This window comes from Tiliqua scincoides, chromosome 12 (assembly GCF_035046505.1).
Source record: "Tiliqua scincoides isolate rTilSci1 chromosome 12, rTilSci1.hap2, whole genome shotgun sequence".
Lineage (NCBI taxonomy): Eukaryota > Metazoa > Chordata > Lepidosauria > Squamata > Scincidae > Tiliqua > Tiliqua scincoides.
In genome coordinates, this window is record NC_089832.1 from 328,553 (window position 1) to 348,893 (window position 20,341).

The following is a 20,341-nucleotide window of genomic DNA, read 5'->3' on the forward strand; positions in this document are numbered from 1 at the left end:
CACAAACTAATTGCACGCAGGGTAAAGAAACACTTTCTTCTGTCTAACCTAACTCTCCCAACACTCAACTTTCGTGGATGTCCCCTGGTTCTGGGGCCTGTAGCCAGGTGATTTCACAGAGATCTGCCAGAGGCAGACAAGACAATAAAAGACAATAATATTTTATTCCCATCACTTTTTGAGCCGTTTCCATTCCAAAAGTTCTCCCCCAGCAGAAGCTGGACCACAAGGCTGAGAGCCGCCTCTAGGCACAGACACTGGCCAGTCGTGATGCCTTGTCTGCCCAAGTGGGAAGAGGGTTCCTTGGCCATCACACCATTCAAGAGCCTCTGGAGCTCGCCCCCTCACTGTGAGGGTCCCGGTGCCCCTCTCTGCACCAAAACCACACTTGGATCTGCTCCGGCAACAGCCATAGCAGTCATGCCAGTTTCCCTTCTCTTCTTTCTCTGCTGGGCGCAGGAGTCTCTGGCAGAGTGATGGCCTGGCTGTGCAGCTCCACCTCCAGGAGGAAAGTGAGGCTGCTGATCCCAGTCCACCAGCAGGCCCTTCCCCCTAGCTGCTGGCCCCTGGAAAGACAGGGCACTTGTTGGACTGCCGCCTGGCTTATTTCACCCTCTAGGGCACAGCAGAGTTCCCAGGGTTTGGAGCTGGCTCTGAGCTGGGACTGCCTGCTTGAGCCTTTCGGTGCCCAAATTCAATCACGAGAGGCTTCCCTTGCAGGCGGAATCCATTAACCAGCTGCAAGGCTGCCTGTGCTGCTGAAAGACCTGAAACCAAACAGGAGTTTAGCAGAGAGGAACCACAAGCGGAAGGGGGGCGTCCATACACCTGGCAAACACCCGCCCCACCGCACAGCTTTCTGAGCTCCCAGACTGGCTTGCCAAGGTTAGCACCAGGAGCACCCACAGAGGCACCTCCCTCCCCCACCTCGCAAGACTGGCCTCTTTCACGCAGCCACCGGTGGCACTCACTGGGGAAGGTTAGGAAGGCCTGGCCCCTCATGCGCCCGTGCAGCAGGCGGAAACGGATCTGTGGGCCGCCCTCCTCCTGGAACCTGGCAAACAGGGCCACCAAGTCCTTCACTGTCACACGTGGGCCGAGGTTCTTCAAGTACAGCACCTAATGCACAGCCGAAAGGAGTCTGTCAGTCAGTCAGCGGGGCGGCCTCTGGGCCTGGCCCTGCAGAAGAGACCCACAGGCAGCACCCTCCAGGCCAGCACCCGGCTTTCAGGGGCGTCCAGGAAGTGCCCTCCCTGGTGCCCCCTTCCTTTAAGAGCTGTGGGCTGCCTCTGAACACCAGCAGTGGAGTAGGGGAATCGCCAAAGCCTTCAGCATGACTGAGGGCCCCAAAGAGGCTCTCTATCCCCATCACAAACTGGTCAATTTCCCCATGAAACTGGGCAAGCACCTGCCAGCTGGGGAGGGGATTGCTGGGCTGGGGGAGATCAAGGATCTGGCTCTCTCTGTCCACCTCTGTTGGTTACAGGGATGAGAGAAAGAGAAGATTAATTCTTAATTAACTGATTTATAGAATTTATACCCTACCTTTCTGCCCCACTAAGGGCACTCAACAAAGATCTGCGCAGGCCTTTTGAAATGGACCAACCGCCACTCTGGTTCTCTTCACCTCAAGGGGGTCTTGCACGGCAGAACTTGCCCTGGGCGTGTATTCACCAGCCCCCAGCCCAGCCTTCTTCATTTGCCATATGCCCCCAATCCCCCCCCCACATCAAAGAGCAATCTGTGTGCCCACTGAGGCCAGGAGCAGGGCCTTTGGGGAGTGGCACCCTGTAATGCCAGGTGGCAGCCGGTCTGACCACCAGAAAGCACCACTGGGCCCAGGAGAAGGAAGGACTCTGGAGGAGACCAACCCCAAGTCCAGTCACGATGCAGGAGGGGACCCACCTCGCTCGGCTCTCCATGGCTATAGGAGGAAAACCTGGGGATCTGGCGGAGCTCCTCCTCCGAGAGACGGTTCTTTCGGATCTCCTCTTCCGGCACAAATTCCACTGGCTCTGTCACCAACAAGGGCCCAGAAAGAGGTGGCTGGGTGGAGCCCTGCACCAGTGGGAGGGCACTGGGGGGCATGCTGGGAGGCAGGCCAGTGTCGCTCTGGGCAGACTGCTGGGGAGGGGCCGGAGTCTCCTCAGCAGTAGGTGCTTCTTGCTCAGCCATCTCCAGGTGAGCCGTCGGGTAGTCTTCCTCCTGGACTGCCGTCTGCTTGGTCTCATCTGGCCGCAGGAAAAGCCACAAGCAGCCTTGCAGGAGGGCGCAGGTGGGAGTGCACGCCCCACCCCTCACTGGGGCAAGAACCCCCCCCACCTCCACCGGCCCAGACAGCAGCCCCAGGACAGGATGTACCTTGGTGGTAGAGCCCCCGCAGGAAGGCGTGGCGGTCTGTTCCCTGGAAGAGGGCCCTCTCAATCTCCATCTCCCGCCGGCTCAGCACCTTGCTGCCTGCAAACCGCTGCGGTAAAGCAAGGATGCGCTGGCGCTCCGCAATCTTCTCCTGGATGGCCTCCAGCCTGTGCTGCTGCGCGTCGGGGGCTGCCCCAAGTCCAGCACCCTGCAGGCGAGATGGGCAAGCAACAGGTCGGGGCCTTCGTCAGCCGCCATTTCCCCCACAACCTGTCTGCCTGTACAGCAAAAGCATCCTCTTTCCACCTTCTCCACCCCCTCCTTCCTGGAGTTGCAAAGTGTACCCAGATTGCCATGGGTTGGCCCATGGAAGACGCATGCGACAGGAAGCAGAAGACGACCTGCTGGTGGTCTCAGCCAGGGCAGCTTCTTCCCCCTCGCCTATAAGTTCAGCGCGCGCTCCAGGCTGCACAACTGGGCACAGGACTGGACGGAGGAGCCACAGCTGTGGTTTGCCCCAGATATAGGGCGCCCTGTCTTGGGGTGGCTGGGCTGAGCCAGAAAGAGGGGGGGAAATGAGAGGTTCTGCATGATGACTGGTCTTACCTGAAGCCCAACAGCTGGAAGCCAGGGCAGCAGACCCCTCCCTGGGGGCCTTTCCCCAGCCAGCTCAGGCACACCCTGCTCTGTTTCCCTGGACAGGCAGAAACACGCAGTGTGGAGTTGCATGGAAGCCTGAAGTCAGCACAGGCACCCTGGGGGCGCCTCATCTCTGGAAGCTCAAAGACCATCCTTGGGAGGAGATAGCCAGGGCGGGGGGGGGGGGGATGAAGCAGCATCTCCCTGCCGCCATCACCAGCTTTGCTTCCCCTGACAATGAGATCAACACCCAGGTGAGGCAGACAAGGTCCCCCGTCCTCAGCGAGAAGCGTCACCTGGCGTCTTCCACAGCCTTGCTGGAGCTAATGGGGAGTGCCAGGTCTTCTGCCCGGTGGCGAAGCCTGGCAGGGAGGCTCAGCAGGGTGGGCAAGGGGCCCCTTCCTTCTGAGCCATTCCCGGCGGGGGGGGGGCGCTTGCCCACCCTGCTGATGCCGAGCATCCCTGCCAGGCCGAGCGCCCGCCTCCCTCCTACCTTCTCGGCCGCCGCCTGGTTCCTCCAGAGCCGGATCTCGGGGTCGGAGAGGCCCAGCTCCCGCAGCGAGGCCGCCTCCCTGCCGCTCTCCTGCAGCGCCTGGAACTGGGGCAGGGAGCGCACCCCGGCCGCCTCCTCCCCGAAGGGCTTGTAGAGCGCCGCGGGCGCGAAGCAGCGGCGCTTGGCCACGCACCTGGGGGCGACACGAGCGGCGTCGGAGGAGTCGGCCCGGGGACGGGGCTCGGCCCCCACTCGCAGCGGGCAGCCGGGGCAGCCCGACCGGGCGCCTGGCACGCTTCCTCGCCAGGAGCTCGAGGGCCACCGAAGCCAGGCGGGCAGCACCGGGCGCAGCAGCTCCACCGCCTCGGAGGCCCCTTCGGCCCTGCTGCCGGCCCGCGGGGGTCTGCGCATAGCTCCGCGGGCCGGCGGGCGGGACGGACGCGACCACCCGCAGCGCTCAGGGGCACTCACCGCTCGGCGGGGACGGCCGTGTCCAGCTGCCGCCGCAGGAGGCTCTGCAGCTGCCGCTCGCCCTCCGTCTCCAGGCCCTCCGGGAGCGCGTCGTCCCCGCCGGGGCCGCTGCTCACCCTGCGGAGGAAGCGCGGCTGCAGGACCGTCCGGCAGAGCTCGGGCTCCGCCGCGGCCACCGGGAAGAGCCCCGCCCGCGCCCGCGCCCCCACCGGCGCCCCTCACCTCCGCATGGCCGCAGCTCCTCCGCCGGGCGGGCGCCGCACTACAACTCCCAGCGTGCCCCGCGAGCCGGGCCTGTCGGGAGCCGCGCCCGCTGCGCCGCAGCCGGGACCTCCAGCCTGCACCCTCCGCCCCGCAGGCAGCCACCGCGGAGCTGGAGGGGCAGGCAGCGCCCGCCCTGTGCGGGGACGCTGGACCGTGTTCCGGACACAGGCTGGCTGCCCCCAGGCAACGCTGGGGGGCCTTGACTCAGGCTCCGCTGCACTGGGTGCCCCCCAGGCAGGGCACTAGCCCCTGCACCCGCTCCTGTCAGGGGCTTGCAGCTGCAATGGCTGCTGTTAACCCCTGGTAGCACTGAGCAGCAAAGCATCTCAAATGCAAAAGAAACCATAAAAGCTCCCCCTTCAGGAGCCCTCCAGTGCACCAAGCCGGGAAGCCCCCCACAGCCACTTGGAGCATTGTGTGCTGCTGTGAGAGGCTTCCCACTCTTCGAAGAAAAGCAGGCGGGACAGCCTCAGGCAGCAGTACACCCAGGAACACTGCTGCAGCCATCAGGTCACAGAGAAAGGCTGGGAGGCAGAAAAGCACACTGTGCCACTCTGGACAATAGAAGAAGCTTTTATTATTACCATACAAAGAAACATCACAAATCAATTTGTCCCACAATGTTGGTTAAAATGCACAAGGGAGGGAGACAATCACACTGGCCCGGCAGCCTCAATCAAACGTAATCCGGAAACTGCGCTCTTGGTCTTTGCGACGGCTCTCACAAACCTTCGTCACTTCCTCAACTTTCCGCTGCAGCAGGGCTATAAGCAGAGCACACACACAACATGCGGGGTTAAAGATCCGAAGGCGCTTGCTGAGAATGGCTCTGGCTCCAACAGTGCATAACCCACCCCAGCCAGGATAAGGCAGGTGTCTTTCTCCATTCAAGCTTGAGCTTTAGCTGGAGTCATTGCTCCATCCCATCATGACACTAGGTTGTGCCCCACACAGGAAGGCATGTTGCTTCTTTCTGTGGCAGCCCCAGTGGCCAGTTAACATTCTAAGAGACCTGGCAGGTATGGAGGTGTGCTGAATGATGTACCACCCCCACAGTCCTGTGCAGATAGCAGGTGGATCAAGCCCCACAAAATGTGGCTTCCGAAATCCAAAGGAAGAAATGGCTTTTCAGCAAGGCCCATTAGCTCACCTGAGCACTTTGGAACTTGAAAACCTACAGCCATTGGGCCAAATTTTGCTAGCCTAGGATGCAGGACCTGGGTTCAAATCCCTGCCCAGTCAGGAAGTGCACAAACGGCCGTTCTCTCCCACCACCATACTCTCTTTGGGAACTTAAACAGGGTTCATGGCAGAGCTGCCCAAACAGAATACCTGAATTCTGGTCAATCCACTGGAGAGAGTCCATGTGCGCATTCAGAATCTTGCAGATCTGCTGCAGCTGTGAGACAGACGGGGAACATAGTGAGGCATCATCCCCCCAATCGCTGCTCCTGAGTTCCAGGAACCCCAGAGACTACTGACTGCTGGATTTGGGAGGGACCATTGCCTTTTCCACAGGCTCTGAGTTATCCCTATCAAATTGCAGCAAACATTCCAAGAGCCAGAAAAGAGCAATCCTATCATCATACTGGTGGATACAACAAGACCACATGTCCAACCAGCAGCAGATGCTATTCTATACATTCTGATAGACTATATTATGAACCAAAAGAACAGCAGCAGCACCCACATCATGCTCCCCTCTTGTGTTGCCTTTTGACTCAGCTGCTCCACCTGCCTCTGTTGGGAGGAAGAACGTGGGCTCCTCCATGCCTCAGCCGGTCTATGGCACCAGCAGTGCTGGAAAAGGGGCCTGGCAGCTGAGAGCTGCCTCCCAGCAGGAGGCCAGAGAGGGAATGTTCAGGGAAAGAGGCACCTCCCTTCCACAGGGGCATCCAACACAACAGGTCTGGCTTGCTCTGTACTCACAGGGTCACTTGTGTCAGCAGGGCCTCCAGATGTGTTCAGGTGCTCAATGATGTCCTTCAAGTCCTGTGCCATGCGTTTCAATTGTGCATCAATGTTCTCAGCCAGTTTATAGCTACAGCGCAGGACAGATGCAGCCAGTGAATGCCAGAACAGGAATGCTAAACCTCCCACAGCCAAGATCATGTCCACCAGCATGTGAATGATCCACCCCATGGCTCTCGATGGCCACAGGAAGCCAACCAGCGGGTGGCTGGACGCTACAGGCCCCTGTGAAGACAAGGCAGGACGCCCTCAGCATCACATAAGGCCGGACTTACGTCTTCTCTCGTTCCTCGTCCGCATGCTGCAAGTAGATGGTGCCACTCTGCTCCTTCACAGACTCCTCCAGGGGCATCAGGAGGTCTTCTAACTCCTTTTGCTGGGACAAGATAAAGTCTAATTCTTGATCCAACCTAGAGGTAAGAGAAACACAGGCATGCACCTATCTCTACTCATCCAACAGAGCCAGAAAAACCTGAAGAGCAACTTGTGCAGGCTCTTCAGGAGAGGCCACCATCCACAGCAGGTGACAAATACCCCTGGCCACTGGCCCCTTCCACAGGCTTAGCTGATCACATAAACTGCTGACCTCTCCCCTCTCCCACCCATCCCATCCCACCTGCAGTGTGCAGAGTACCAGTTGTTAAGAGCTCCAGAGATCAAAAGCAGCTATTTCAATTGTGCCCAAAAAGATACCAGGGAAGTGGCCCATCCGCACCGAGAGGGCATCTCACTCCAGCTCTCCCTGGGATTTCATCCACTGCAACACCCTGACCACCACCGAGCTAACTGGCCAGGACTGGCCTGCTTGTTGCTGTTTAGCCAGACCCCACATGGAGGCACAATCCCTCCAGGGAGGCCTGGAATCTGAGAGGGCCCCACAGGCCCTCCGGCCATCTGTGTTTCCTGCTGGCAACAGGGAAGAGAAGTCCATAAACCCTGCCTGGGCTCTGCAAACTTGTTTCCCCAACCATTCAAAAAGCAATCTTGTCCCCGCTTACCCTCTTCCTAGAGAGGGACACCTTCCAGGCCCTGCAGGCAGACAGGGGCCTTTAGAGGCCCAGCCTGAGCCAGGGTAAGCTGGCTGGGTTGATGGGGTCTTGACCAATTGCCAATGTGGCCAGAATGTCCTGCCACAGTCTTACCTCTTCTGGTCCAGTTTCACTTTCTCCACTTCTCTGTGCAAAGATGTGATCTACAGGACAGAGAAAAAGTTTGCAGACCCTGCATGAGGCTGGCTCCTTATCACACAGAGCCAAGGAGAGGAAAAATTCGCCAGGCAGTGGAAGCTTCTGCTTCAGCAGCCACAAGAACACTAGCTGGCAAGTGGGACCCTTGGGAGCTACACATAAGAGGAAGGTGCCTGGTCCCGTCAGACTGGCTTTGCTGCCAAGGCATGCGATTCCAGGCAAGGGGACCAGTGACTCTCTGCACACTTGTGAAGTGCAGGAACAGATTACAGCACCATCAGTCACATCCCCCCCCCCAGATCACCCCTTCTCTCCCCACTTGGTCCCACCCTGAAGCTCTTTATACATCATTCTGTAAACCACTTATCCCAAGCAGTTTTGAAAACATGCATACTGGTAGAAAAATGGAATTAAAGGCAGCTCAAACAAGACTATTTGAAGGATAGCGTCTGTGCAAAACATAAACAGAGTTTTGACTCTGACTCTAAGTCAAAAGTTAAGCTCCCTGGTGCTCAGGAAAACGTCTTCCCAACTAAATCTGCACATAGCCACAGTCTTGATAGAACTAAGCAACACAGCAGGTGCTACTTCCTGAGACTTCTCAGGGGCAGAGTGCTCTTGCTGCCACCACCATCCCAACTCTGTCACAGGAGGTGTCCTGGAGTTCTCTGCCATCAGCTGCACTCCCGACTTCAGCAGAGGGCCAGGCAGCCAAGAGGCTGGCGTTCTGGAGACCCAAGAGGACAGAGCTTCAAATGATCCGCCAAATCCTGGTCTACAGAGCCACAAGCCCCAGCCGGGCAAGAGGGCCACCTACCTTCTCCCCATTCTCGATCAGCGTCCTGTCCCAGGCGTTGACCTGTGTCGCCTGCTGCAGGAAGTGCTTCTCCTGGTCTTCCAGCTCCAGGCTCCACTTGTTGATCAGGCTCTCCAGCTGCGCGTAGGTCATCACTGGAGGAGCCCTGTGCAGGTAAGCAAAAAAGGAAGTGCTCCATTGAGCTGGTCCAGGCCACACCGGAACAAGGCCACAACACAACATGACCAGGGTACTGTGGCTCTGAGGCCACTGAAAACGTCTTGCCGTGATGGGGAACTACCAGTACTGAACCCCCAAATTCACAGCATACCCCTCCTATTGCAGGCTCTCTCTCTCTCTCTCTCTTTCTCTCTCACACACACACACACCCCACTTACGTGCCTGCTGTGGTGGCTGCAGTGGATGTGGCAGCCACAGCACCCGTTGTGGTCAGCGGCTTCAGGTTCAAGGTGAATCCAGTACTAGGGGCAGTTGTAGTACCTAGAGAAAAGCCCCCCGTCAGAACTCCAACTGAAATGGATGAGAACAGCAGGGAGCAAAGGCCTCGGGAACCAGTCCCAAGATGCAACTGAAGAGCAAGTCACTGTGGGCCAGAGTGGGGAGACTCCCAGGAGGGTCAGGCCAGCCTCACGGACGAGCATCAAACCAGTCACACCACACCTTAGCACAACCCACTCTTTCTAGAGCTTGGTAACACAATTTGTCCAGCAACACCTCCCAGGGAAGGAAGCCTCCACACCAAAGCCAGGCGGCCCCTATGTGTGTGGGGGTGGGGTGAGGAAGGAGAAGAGCACAGTCAGTCCATGCCCACAGTGGTCAGCCTTGCCCTGCATTCGCACTGAGAGCACCACCACGCTGGGAGGCTCCTTGTCCAAAACCAGTAGGCCCCGAAGAAGCGAGTTCGGGGGGGGGGGCAGAAGCCCAGCGCATCCAGAAAGTTCTGCTCGTGGGGCAGCTACTCAGCAGCCACGGGAGTCCCAAATGTCCCTGCCCCAAAGAATAGACTCTTTTGAGCCTTACTGGTTGTCGTGATGGCAACTCCTCCAGGTGTTGTCGTCGTTGTCGTCCCCCCTCCAGTGAGTTTTGAGCCAAACCCCAGAGTCACAGCAGGGATTATACCAGTCGTGGGGGCTCCAACTGCAACACAAAGGAAGCAACACAGGCTCCTGAGCCACACAACTGTGCTGCTGTCAAAAGCTGCACCCCAGGTCAAGTCTAATGTTCCACCCAAAGCCCTGAACATGGGAAGCTGAGGGGGAGATGTTGCCAGGGGGTCACTTCCAAGGCCACTGGTGCTGACAGCAACCCCCAAAATTACAGGGGTCCCTTCCTGCCCCCAAATGCAGCCCCCGCCCCACTTACGCGAAAGGCCAGTGGTGGCAGCGGCAGCAGCAGAAGTGGCTGGTGCTGAGGAGCTCGCTATGGATGCAAACAGTGAAGACCCAGACAGGCCGAGGAGGGAGTTCGCAGCCGCGGTGGTGGGAGCTGTGGATGTGGCAGGTGCACCTGTGGAAGGGAGCCTAGTCACGCTGCAGCCGTCTCCACCCAGGAGGAGGGCAGAGTGACAGACACACGTGTGCCAGCCAAGGCAGAGGCACTTGCCAGGACCTCCCCTCTCTGTGCCTTGTGCACCTGGCCTGTCTCTTCTTTTCCTGGACTCCAGCCCTTGGAAGCGGATGCCGAAATAAGTTCAGTCACCTATGAGGCACTCCCAGACACTTTGGTCTCGCTACTGAAGAGCAGGTTGCAAGTGGACCAAGACAAGGGCAGACACCACTGCAGCAACCTCCTTTTCAAGCCCAGTAAACGGCAGCCGCAACTTCTGCTGCAGGGTGCCAGGTGCAGCCCAGAATGGAGACGTGGCAGCCCCGGGGACAGATGCCAGAGTCAGGTGGGGGGTGAAAACAGGACTTCACCCAGACAGCAAGTGCATAGATGAGAAGGAGGAGAGGGATCAAGCCGTGACCAGAAGTCACTGAAGGGAAGGACAAGCAGAAGAGGCTGGTTGAGAAGGTAACAGCAAAATGCCAGGGAATGCCCAGGAGACAGAAGCAGAGCCTGGAGAAGGAGGCTCAAATGTGCAAGGAGTAGAGTGGACAGCAAATGAAGATCAAGAACAACATGGCCAGAAAAAAGGCACAGCCAGCCCCACCCCACGCCCCCACCCCATGGCAAGCCCCACCCTACCTCCAAGTTTGGCTCCAAAGGGCACAGTGAGTCCCTGGCTGGGTGCTGTGGTGGAGGCAGTTGAGGCAGTGGCCGCTCCTGCTGCTGAGGACAAGAGCCCAAAGCCTGACCCTGAAAGAATCAAAGGTAATCAAAGCAGCAGCAGCAGCAGCAAGTGGAGGCCTCCTAGTGGATCTTTGCTCCCTGAGCAAGCAGCTGCCCCCCAAACAAAGAAAATGTCGTTCTGGCTCCCTCCCCACTCACACCTACCTGTGCTCCAACAGTATCCTCTTGCCATTCTCAATGGCATGAAGGGGAGCGCAAAGGGACTCTGCTCTGGGCAGCCCTACACCTGGATACACTGAGCCATGGCAATTCAGAGACTGCACAACCCACACCTGTCAAGATGGGAAGCAGGGCCCTTGCATGCCAATACAGGCCTCTCTAGCCCCACAACGTGCCTATGTGAACACCTTATCCTGCTATTGGTACAGAACAGTGCTGCAGAAGGGGTGCCTGGACTACAAGTGGCCTCTCACCTGCGGATTGTGTCCCAAGGCTGAAAGCCGACACTGGCTGTGGTGCAGCTGCTGTGGTTGTGGAGGTGCTGGCTGCAGCTGGGGCAACTCCAAATGTCAGCCCTGTGGGTGCGGCTTGTGGTGTTGCACTTCCCATTGAGCCCAAGCTGAAGCTTGGGGTTCCAGCCTGGGTAGCCGTTCCTCCGCCTCCAAAGCTGAAGCCTCCAGTTGGGGCAGGCTGGCTGGCGACGGTGGAGCCGAAGACGAAGCCCGAAGGTGCCACCGGCTGGCTGGTTGGTGCACTGCTGGTCACAGAGCTGCCCAGGCCAAATCCACCCAACGCCGCAGGTGCTTGTGTTGTGCCAATGCCCCCCAAGGTCAGCTTCGGTGCATTTCCCCTAGAAGGGCAAGCAGACGAGCAAGCGGGCTCAGAGCATGAGACTGACACCATCTCACGTCCTCCAGCACCTTCCCCCAGTGAGGCTGCCCTGGAGGCCCGTGATGGCATCTATCTTAGACCTGCCCCAGACTCTTCTCCCTCCTCCTGCTAGCTGCCCAGAGGACAAGCCTCCAGACGAAGTGGAGCCCAGCACCAGCCCTCTTTTGCAACCTGCGCAGTCAGCCCGGTGGGCAGCGGTTCAGCCCTGCTAGGCCGGCCGGCCATCCTCACCCCAAGGCGAAGACGTTCCCCGTGGAGGCGGGTGTGGCAGGCGTGCCAAAGCTGAAGCCGGAGGTCTGGGCAGCAGAGGCAGGCGTGGCAAAGGAGAAGAGGCCTGTGGGCTGGGTGCTGGCTGGGGCTGGGGCTGGGCCCGGGGCTGGAGCCGCGGCCCCAAAGCTGAAGCCGCCCCCAGAGGGCGCCGAGGACGAGGAGAAGGAGAAGCCCGAGGGGGCCGCGCTGGCTGCAGTCTTGGGCGTGCCGAAGCTGAAGCCGCCGCCCGGAGCCCCGGTGCCGCCGAAGCTGAACTGGCTCATGGCGCCCGCCTGCGAAAGAGAGAGGGGGTCTCACTGGCGCTTCGCCACTCCCGCCCTGTGCCCGGGGGAAGCGCTGCCCGCAGCCCCAGCCGCAGCCAGCGAGCAGCCCACGCCCCTCGGGCGCCCTTCCACGCAGCCGCGCCGCGGGACAGGGGAGTGGCGGAAGGGAGCCGGAGCGCTCCCAGGAGCCCCGGGGGCCGCGCGCCCACTGCAGCCGGCGCTCGGGGGCCTCCCTTCTGCGCAGCCGCCCAGCCCGCGGCCGAAGGCGCCTCGTGGCAGGGAGTTCCAGCGGCCACGAACCTCCACCGCACTTCCCGGATCGCCGCCACCTGCGCACACTTATGACGTCACGCGGGGCGGACTGGGCGCCCGCGCTCCTTAGTGACGCGCGGGTGCGAGGAGGGCGGGGCCGTTGCCGTGGAGACGCGGAGACGCGAGCGGGCGGATGGCGGACGCGCTGCTGGCGCTGGCGGAGCTGCTGGCCCCGCGGCCGGAGGACGGGGACGAGGAGGGGGAGCGCGGGCCGCGGGGGGCCGTCGGAGCCGCCAGCCGCACCGGGCCGGGCGCCATCGGTCCCCCCGGCAGAGGTGAGCCGGCGCCAGCCCCAGCCGGCCGGGGAGGGTGGGCTCGCGGGGGCGTGGCCGGTCGAGGAGGCGTGGCCTGTGGGTCGTGGCCGGCCGGGGAGGGCGGGGGCGGGGCTCAGCCGCTTACTCCGCCCCTCTCCCGCAGACGCCTTGCCGGAGACCCCCGCCCGGAGCGGCGGTGAGATCTGGAGTGCCGAGGAGGTTCCCGCGGAGGGCTGCGCGGACCTGGAGGCGGCCTGGGACCCCCGCGAGCAGCCCGAGTAAGCGCCGTGCCCCGCCCCGCAGCCGCTCAGGCCCCGCGCTCCGTCCCCGCCAGCGCCGGGGGAACGGGGCTGCCCAGAGGGGCGGCGAGAGCGGCCTCGGAGCGACGAGCGGGGCAGCGGGCGGCCTGCAGGAGGGTCTGGCTGGGGCGGGAGGCAGGGAGCGGGCGGGGAGGAGGCCCGCAGTGCAGCCCGCCTGTCCCCGCAGGCACGAGGTCCTGTTCAGGCAGCGCGTGGGCGCCGAGGACGTCTTCCTGGGCGTGAGCGGGCGGGACCCCTCCAGCGCCTGCTGCGAGGAGCTGCTGGTGAGTGTCAGTCCTAGGAAGGGGCGCCCGCCTGCTGGCCGCAGGCGCCTCCCGTCGCAGGCACCATCCTCTCCGCTGCGTGTCCCCTCAGGTCCGGGTCCGGCTGCCGGGCGCCAGGGCCTCCGACATCAGCCTCGACGTCCGGGAGAAGGTGCTCGACCTGCGCAGCCCCCAGAAGTAAGTTGGGGCCGGCTGCTTCGTCCCGCGCGCGGGAGCCGCACCAGGTTCGAGGGCGCGGTCCTCACCCCTTTCCAGCACCCACATAGGGCACAGCAGCTCCAAGGGAAGGGGACAGGCATTGCCCAACCTTGAGGCCTCCATGACCGCCCCCAACGGTAGGCTGCGGCACATGCCCACTGGCACTGCCATGCCAGTGCTGGGAAGTGGGTAGCATTGTGCTCCTGGGGTACAATGGCCCAAACGGGTCTACTCAGAAGCAAGTCCTATTTTGTTCAGTGGGGCTTACTCTCAGGAAAGTGTGGTTAGGATTGCAGCCTTACTGTCTCTGAAAACAAATCTCCTACAGAAGGGCTCTTCCTGCCCACTCTGCTGCCAGGCCGTGGCCTCTGTAGTAGCCCTTCAGGTGGGCTTTTTCTTTTAATCCCTTTAGCCGGCTCTTGGGATGACAGGTCGTCTTTTTAGCCAATACGCTGCTGGGTGCTGCAGGTTTCAATGCGTTAATCACAACGCACTTCCATTCATTGCGATCCACGGCAAGGATTCCGCCTGTATCAATGGGCAGTTGCTGGTTCTTTAGATCTTCTTCTATATGCTTTAGCCGTGTTTTCTTTGGTGCCTTTTTCTGGATTTTCCAGCCGTTGGGTCTCTGTTGCCAAAGAAGTTTGTTTGGAATCCGTATGGTGTCCATTCTGCAAACATGGCCAGACCGACAGAGCCTGTATTTTTGAACCGGGTTCCATGATTATTGATTGATGGTCATGCCAAGTCCAAAGTGTTTCAATGTTTCAATGTCAATCATGGCAGGAGACCCCAAGTACCTGCCTCACAGCGCATTTGGAATGCATCTAATTTGTTGATGTCGGGTGTAAGGATAGTCCATGTTTCTGGCCCATAAAGAAGGATCAGTAAAATTAATGTCTGGAATAGGCGTGTTTTAGTTTTAACGGAGATGTTGGTCTTTCTCCAAAGACACCATTTCAGTGATGCAAAAGCTGTGGTGGCATGACCAATTCTGCTATGGATTTCATTAGTGGATGCCAGTTTCTGAGCCCAGGTATTTGAACTCTTTAACATGTTCAGTTCCAATTTTATTGAGGTAGACTTGGCCTCATACCAAAGTCAGGTGGGCAACTGGCTGCTCTTGGCAAAGCAGGCCGTGCCTGCTGTGTCGGTAGATGCTGGGGTGTTCTGTGACCAGCAGTGCTTGGACCATGCGCTTGGACTCATGGGTTGTGTTTTGCAGGGGGAGAGCAACACTGCCCGTTTCCCTCCAGCAGAACAGTTTTTTTTGGTGGCTGCTGGCCAGCTTCTGTTTCCCTCAGTGCTCCACTTTCCTTTTGCTGCCTCCTTCACTTCTATCACCACTTCCAGCCAGGAAGCTTTGATTAAAGATCAGTAGCAATAGCTGCCATCTTGTAACTTTTTTGCTGACCTTCCTGTTGAGGTGAGAGAGGTGTTGGGCTTCTTGCTGTTGTGCTTCCTGCCTGGGGGCCCCACTTTCAAACTGTTTGTTTTTCAGGAGGCTCTTCTTGCACCTGCCTCACCCTGTGGATGCCAAGAGCGGCAGGGCCTGCTTCCTCGCAGAAAAAGGCACTCTGGAAGTCACCTTGAGAATACAGCGAGAGTTGGACTTCATCAACTTTGCCTGAGGGAAAGAGCAGCAGTCCCATTAAAGGGTAGCTTGTGGGGTGCTGGGTGGGCCTGTGGGGGCTCCTGCTTAGGTAATAGAAGGGTGCCCCCATTCCCTCTCCCCAGACTGGCTGCTGGGCTGGTGGCCTTCCACAGCCAGGGCTTTCTCTTTTTCTCTGCAGGCCCAGGTGTGGGCCATTGGACAGAGCAGGGCGCAGGGGTGACAAGGAGACTCCAGGACTGTCACAGCTTGGGGCTTGTTCTATGGATAATTAAACTGTTTTTGACTCTCAACTGAAGCATGTGCACTATAAAAGCACTTGAACAGATAAGCAGAAGTGTATCCTTCCATTGCACTTGCAGCCTGCATTTTCAAGGCCATAAAGCAAACAGGTCATCATTTCCCAGGGAGCAGATGATGCCACCAGGCTAGGCAGACCCTTTAAACAAATCCCCTTTGAGTGAGAGGATCTCTCTGTCCTAGGAACATGACTGTACACTCAGATTAAAGCCAGGAGTTGCCACTGTGAGCACAGAAACAGTGGCACAAGGAATGCAAAATGGCTGCTGCCACGTCAGGATCCGGCTGTACCAAATGGCAGACGTCCCCCTGCAGAGTGGCTGCAGCAGCGGCAAAGGCTGTGCGGCTGGCTAGGTCCAGTGGCTCCCAAGGCAAGGCAGCAGTGGGGGGACCTGCTACTACTCTCGGGTCAGAGGAGGTGGAATTTATTGCCCATCAAGACTTGCCAAAGTGGCAGGGGAGAGGCTGAGGGGTTGGCCTCGGCTTCTTTCTCTAGTGCCTGTATATCTCCTCTCTCTCTCGCCACTGTTTCCATTTGTGTCCAGCCTTAAGACTGCCTCCCACACACATATCTGCCAAGAGGCCCTCTAGGAGGGGCTCAAAGCAGGCAGGCCAGCTAGGCTCACGGGAAGGGGAGGCAGTCCCAGCCAGACACCACTGCCTTCTCTAGCAGAGGTGCAGTTTTTGCTGGGAAGAAGCACATTTGCTGACACCCTTCGGAGCAGGGTAGGTGGAATGAAATACCCCCTTGCTGGATTTCATCCTTCTTGGAGAGTAGTGCTTGTAGAGGAGTCTGGGTGGCAGGTTGGGTGACGACATAGGGTTGGAGAGAAGCCACAACTGGGATGGGCCAGAGCAGCCTAGCGGGGTGGGTGTGAACGGGTGGGAGACCAGGACTAGACTAGCACTAGGCAGAAGCAGGAGTCCTCTTGGCTGTCTCTTGGGGGAGAAGAGGGGCCCTTCGAGCAGGGGAAAGCATGCGGGAGGACTGTATAACCTGTTGGTGGGCCGCTGGGGAAAGCAGGGTGCTGGGCTGGTGGAGGTCCTGGGCCTGGAGCTCTTCACCTTGGTGCTCTGGACCCCTTGCTGCTACTCTGCAAGCCCTTCACGGGAGGGGTGAGCAAACTGAGGAAGAAGGCTGAGGGGCAGCCAATGTGCCAGCCATTGGGAGACACTTGGCACCTGCCAGGCTCTGGCAGCCACAAGCAGGGGCCAGGAGTGGACAGGGGGGAGGCAGAGACTTCCACCTCTGCTCCGGCCAGACTTGAGCTTATCTGATCAACAGACAAGGGGCTGCTCTGCACGCATGCACTGCTGAGCTGGAACAAGCATCACCCATTAAAGCCTGATGATCCCAAAGTTACAGTATTAGTGGAATGATTTTAGTGGAATGACTCCATTAGAAGTACTTCTGTTCTCTGCGCAAAGTGGCGTCAGGTGTCCAGGGATGCCATGGCTTCCTTCACAGTGGGTGCTTTGGCTCCAGGGGGTGCCCCAACACTGGGCCTCCCAAAGCAGCCAGAAGAAGACAATGTCTCAGGGTTGGTTTGGTGCTTTGGGGCCATCTTCGATCCCAAGAGGAAGGCCCTCCTCTACCTACGCCTCTGCTGCCCCCCACCAGGTGCCAACCTTCTCCCCCCTTCTCGCTTCTGGAGATGACACTACAGCATGGAGCATGTGCCAGTGGACTGTCCCTTCAGGGCCCATCGCTCTGTCCCTCAGTCCTGCAGTGTGTTGTTTCTACCCTCATCAGGACATGCTGAGCTTCCGATTCCTCCTCAGCCAGCTCTCTGATCTTCGTTGGCATGTCTGTCTGACAAGGTGCGCACCTGTTATGGCCTGCCTGCAGCATGTGTCCCAGTGCAAGATAACCCTCTGCTTGTCTGGCCTGCAGCTCCTTTCCTGTGCCAGAGGTTCCCCCTCCTGTGGGCGTCATCTGCAGAGTGTTCTGCCTTGCTCTGCTTTACAAGGGAATTGGATTTCTGTCATTGTCATATCTCAGCATCTCAAAGGTCTCAGAGAGAGAGAGAGAGAGTTTTATGTGTGCAGTATTGATCATGCACCTCAGCTTGAATCATCTCCTCCTGACAGGGTGGAAAATTTGCTGTTCTCCTCTCCTAGCCCCGTGGAAGAACAATTGAAGACTCTCCCTCATCATCAGTGATGATTTGGGCACGAGCCGGTAGGTGCTTAGCACATACACTCGCTTGATTCTGCACAGCGTTCGCAATTGCAGTGGGTGTGCCTGAGAAGTGGGTGGTTCCTGAGCAAGTGCCGAGTCCACGCAGCAGTGGGAGAGGAGCCCCCTCACATCGGCTTCTGCCTGCTGGCTCCCGCCAAGCGGAGGCAGGGCAGCCTGCAAACGGCCAGTCTGTTTCCAGCAGTCCTGCGAATACAGATTCGACTGAGACTTGCCCAACAAGTTTCATGGCTGTGGGGAGGACCCCCATGCAGACCTCCCTAGTCAGTGGCCAAAGCTTTAGGCTGCCACCCCACACTGGCTCTTGGGAGTCCTGAGCGGTGGCCCCCGACTAGCCAACCTGGCCCTGAGCAACAGGGAGGGGCCCACCCGGACCCTGGCTCTCCAGCAGCTCTCTGGTTGTCCCCTTTCTTCTCCAGCCTCCTGCATGGCTGTGGCATCCTCCCTGTGGGTGGGGGCCCTCAGCAGTGGGTGCAGAAGGACCAGCGACCTGTGCCTACATGGGCCCAGCCAGCCAGGTAGCGGGACTAAGTAACGGATGGTCTCCTCTGTGCTGCTGTTTCCAAGTGGCATTGAGGGCAGGCCATTCATTGTGGTAACCAGAGTAATAACACAATTCATTTTGGCTGCAGGTCCACACAAATGGATGGCTTTAATAATGGCTAATTAGAGATAATGAATGGGCCGTTTGGGGTGAGGTGTGCTGAATCAGGCAAAGGGGGCAGATGGGGGAAAGGGCAGGGAGGGGCAACAGCTGGGCAGAGACTGGCCTGCACATCATACTTGCAGGCTGCAGCACTTGGACTGCTGCAAAGCCCCTGGGGGGTGTGTGTGTGTGTGAGAGAGAGAGGGCCTGTGCTCACACACCTCCCTGGCCCTTGGGGGTCGCAGAGTCACGTGTCCCATGTGACTCTGCAGTGCCCACAAGGACAGAGAGCAGGAGGCACATCAAGAGAACCCATTTGCGAATCTCATGCTTTAGGCAAATGACATGGATTTTAATACTGTGAAACTGATATTTTCATGCTTCAATGTTCTTGTCCCACAATATTATTCTGCAATATACACTATGATATAATGGAACCAGCCAGTTTAATGGAAAATATGATGCATATTTTGATGAATCCATTTCAAATTCACATTTAATATCACCAGAGGAAGGCTCTTGACTGCCATGAATTGTTTGAGCCGCTGCATGAGGGGGGTCTGTGGTACTGTCAGCCTGGCTGTCCTGGTTTGATCTGGGGAGAGGTAAGAAGGTACAGTGGCATCACTAGGGGTGCAGACCTCACCAGGTGACACCCTCAGGGGGGTGACACGACTACTGGCCAAAACTATGAAAATTTTGGTGTTCTCGAATAATATCATCATGTTATATATCATTTGATGTGTAATATCATGCTGAATACAATGAAAAACTACACTGAAGCATCTGAATTCTATCAAAATAGAATGGCCCCTACAGTGCATTTTGGGGAACTTTCAAACCAACTGTGGGTGTAGGAATGCCACCAGTCCACCAGGACCCTATTTCAGGGACTCGGGACTGCCTGAATTTAAGGCACTCCCCAAGGGAGACATGCAGCAGAGTTGATGCTCTCCTGACCTGCAAGGCTTGTTGAAAGAGCCAGATCTAGGCCACCTGCAGGCAGCAACCACAAGAGGGAGTCCAAGTGGACTCTGGAGCGAAGGCATCGCACAACGGAGGTGACACACCCAGCATCTGGGCGGCATTTGTGGCCATGGTGTGTGCTGGGGGGGGGGTATTTTCCTCCAGAAACACCAGCAAGCACCATGCCAGAACCAGGGGCAATTTCCAGATAGTTGCTGCCTTTTGGGGTGGGGTGAACATAAGAACAGCCCCACTGGATCAGGTCATAGGCCCATCAGCTTCCTGTATCTCACAGTGACCCACCAAATGCCCAGGGAGCACACCTGATAACAAGAGACCTGCATCCTGGTGCCCTCCCCTTGCATCTGACGTAGCCCATTTCTAAAATCAGGAGGTTGCACATACACATCATGGCTTGTAACCTGGAATGGATTTTTCCTCCAGAAACTTGTCTGATTCTGGCAGGCATCAAGTCAGTTATTGCCTCAGCAGAACAGAAAATTGGACTGCTCACAGGAGCTGTTGCTCCTTCTCGGGTGCCAGGGAACCTCATTCCCAATGCTCATCAAGGAAACCCTTGAAGCATGTGACAAATCAAGTGGGCAGGACACCGTTTTGAAGGAGCTGGAGGTGCCCCCCCCCCCGGCAGCTGCCTTGCCTTCCTTTGCTGCCAGGGTCAAAGCACACTAAGGCAACCAAGAAGAGACCCTCTGAGAGGCGGGGGGGGGCTGCTATGGCAACCCTGAGAATGGCAGTGAATGGTCAAGGACTCCAGATTTCCTAGAGGTTTCAAGGCAGCTGAATGGGCTGCCTGCCCGCCATGCTGGGGAGAGGGTGGCTGGCTGCCTGCAAGCTCTGCCCTCTCCGGGTTGGCATTAGCAGGGGCGCAGCTTCTGCTTTGGGCTGGATCCATGGGCCAGATCATCACAATGTGTGCACCTGATATACCAAGAAAAGAACCCTGGGTGACACGGGGGGCCTCTGTAGGAGCCCCTAATCGTTGGGTTGGGGCCTGTTCCGAAGGCTTGTTTCCTGGGGCTGCGTTGCTCTCCCAGGCCCTAAATCTGCCACAGCTGAGAGGGCAGGAAGCAGGCAGCACCTTGGCACATCTGCTCATCGAGGTGGGGAGGGGGCTGGACAGAACCCACATATGGAGAAGATGGCACAGCAGGTGGACCCTGGTCTGGAACAAGCTCTGCTGGGGGCAGGGGTTGTGGGGATGTCCAGCTTCCCAGTGGGGAAAGTGAAGGGCCGCCCCTCACTGAAGATGCCTGGGTCCCAGTGAGCCTCCCTTCCAAATGTCAAGGGAAATGAGATGGGTGGGAGGACAGACACACACTCGCACATGAACATGTTCTGTGGTGCTGGCGGCCAGCTGTGCTCCTGCTGGCAACTGCCTGGGCAGAGCAGCACA

At 58.5% G+C, this 20,341-nt stretch overlaps 3 protein-coding genes across 4 annotated transcripts; 1 reads left to right on the forward strand and 2 right to left on the reverse strand.

Moving 5' to 3' along the window:
• Positions 1 to 145: 145 nt before the first annotated feature.
• On the reverse strand, positions 146 to 4,239 carry RBM41 (RNA binding motif protein 41). 2 transcript variants are annotated; one of them, XM_066640235.1, is made up of 7 exons: positions 4,184 to 4,239; positions 3,962 to 4,078; positions 3,491 to 3,683; positions 2,362 to 2,566; positions 1,906 to 2,015; positions 972 to 1,119; positions 146 to 767 (listed from the first exon to the last, which is right to left on the reverse strand). In XM_066640235.1, the coding sequence occupies exons 1-7, from the start codon at positions 4,189 to 4,191 to the stop codon at positions 616 to 618; spliced, it is 933 nt and encodes a 310-aa protein (XP_066496332.1). In that variant the 5' UTR covers positions 4,192 to 4,239; the 3' UTR covers positions 146 to 615. The 2 variants fall into 2 exon arrangements, with proteins under 2 accessions (XP_066496332.1, XP_066496331.1); XM_066640234.1 differs by having other exon boundaries at positions 1,906 to 2,231.
• A 543-nt stretch (positions 4,240 to 4,782) lies between these two features.
• NUP62CL (nucleoporin 62 C-terminal like) lies at positions 4,783 to 12,205 on the reverse strand. Its single transcript, XM_066640228.1, has 13 exons — positions 12,157 to 12,205; positions 11,555 to 11,865; positions 10,906 to 11,282; positions 10,388 to 10,498; positions 9,563 to 9,706; positions 9,221 to 9,337; positions 8,578 to 8,680; positions 8,201 to 8,345; positions 7,339 to 7,388; positions 6,472 to 6,606; positions 6,155 to 6,266; positions 5,558 to 5,624; positions 4,783 to 4,989 (listed from the first exon to the last, which is right to left on the reverse strand). The coding sequence occupies exons 2-13, from the start codon at positions 11,854 to 11,856 to the stop codon at positions 4,898 to 4,900; spliced, it is 1,755 nt and encodes a 584-aa protein (XP_066496325.1). The 5' UTR covers positions 11,857 to 11,865; positions 12,157 to 12,205; the 3' UTR covers positions 4,783 to 4,897.
• Positions 12,206 to 12,284: 79 nt separating this feature from the next.
• On the forward strand, positions 12,285 to 15,146 carry DNAAF6 (dynein axonemal assembly factor 6). The gene is made up of 5 exons (XM_066640255.1): positions 12,285 to 12,443; positions 12,586 to 12,700; positions 12,909 to 13,005; positions 13,097 to 13,182; positions 14,705 to 15,146. The coding sequence occupies exons 1-5, from the start codon at positions 12,302 to 12,304 to the stop codon at positions 14,832 to 14,834; spliced, it is 570 nt and encodes a 189-aa protein (XP_066496352.1). The 5' UTR covers positions 12,285 to 12,301; the 3' UTR covers positions 14,835 to 15,146.
• The last annotated feature ends 5,195 nt before the right edge of the window (positions 15,147 to 20,341 follow it).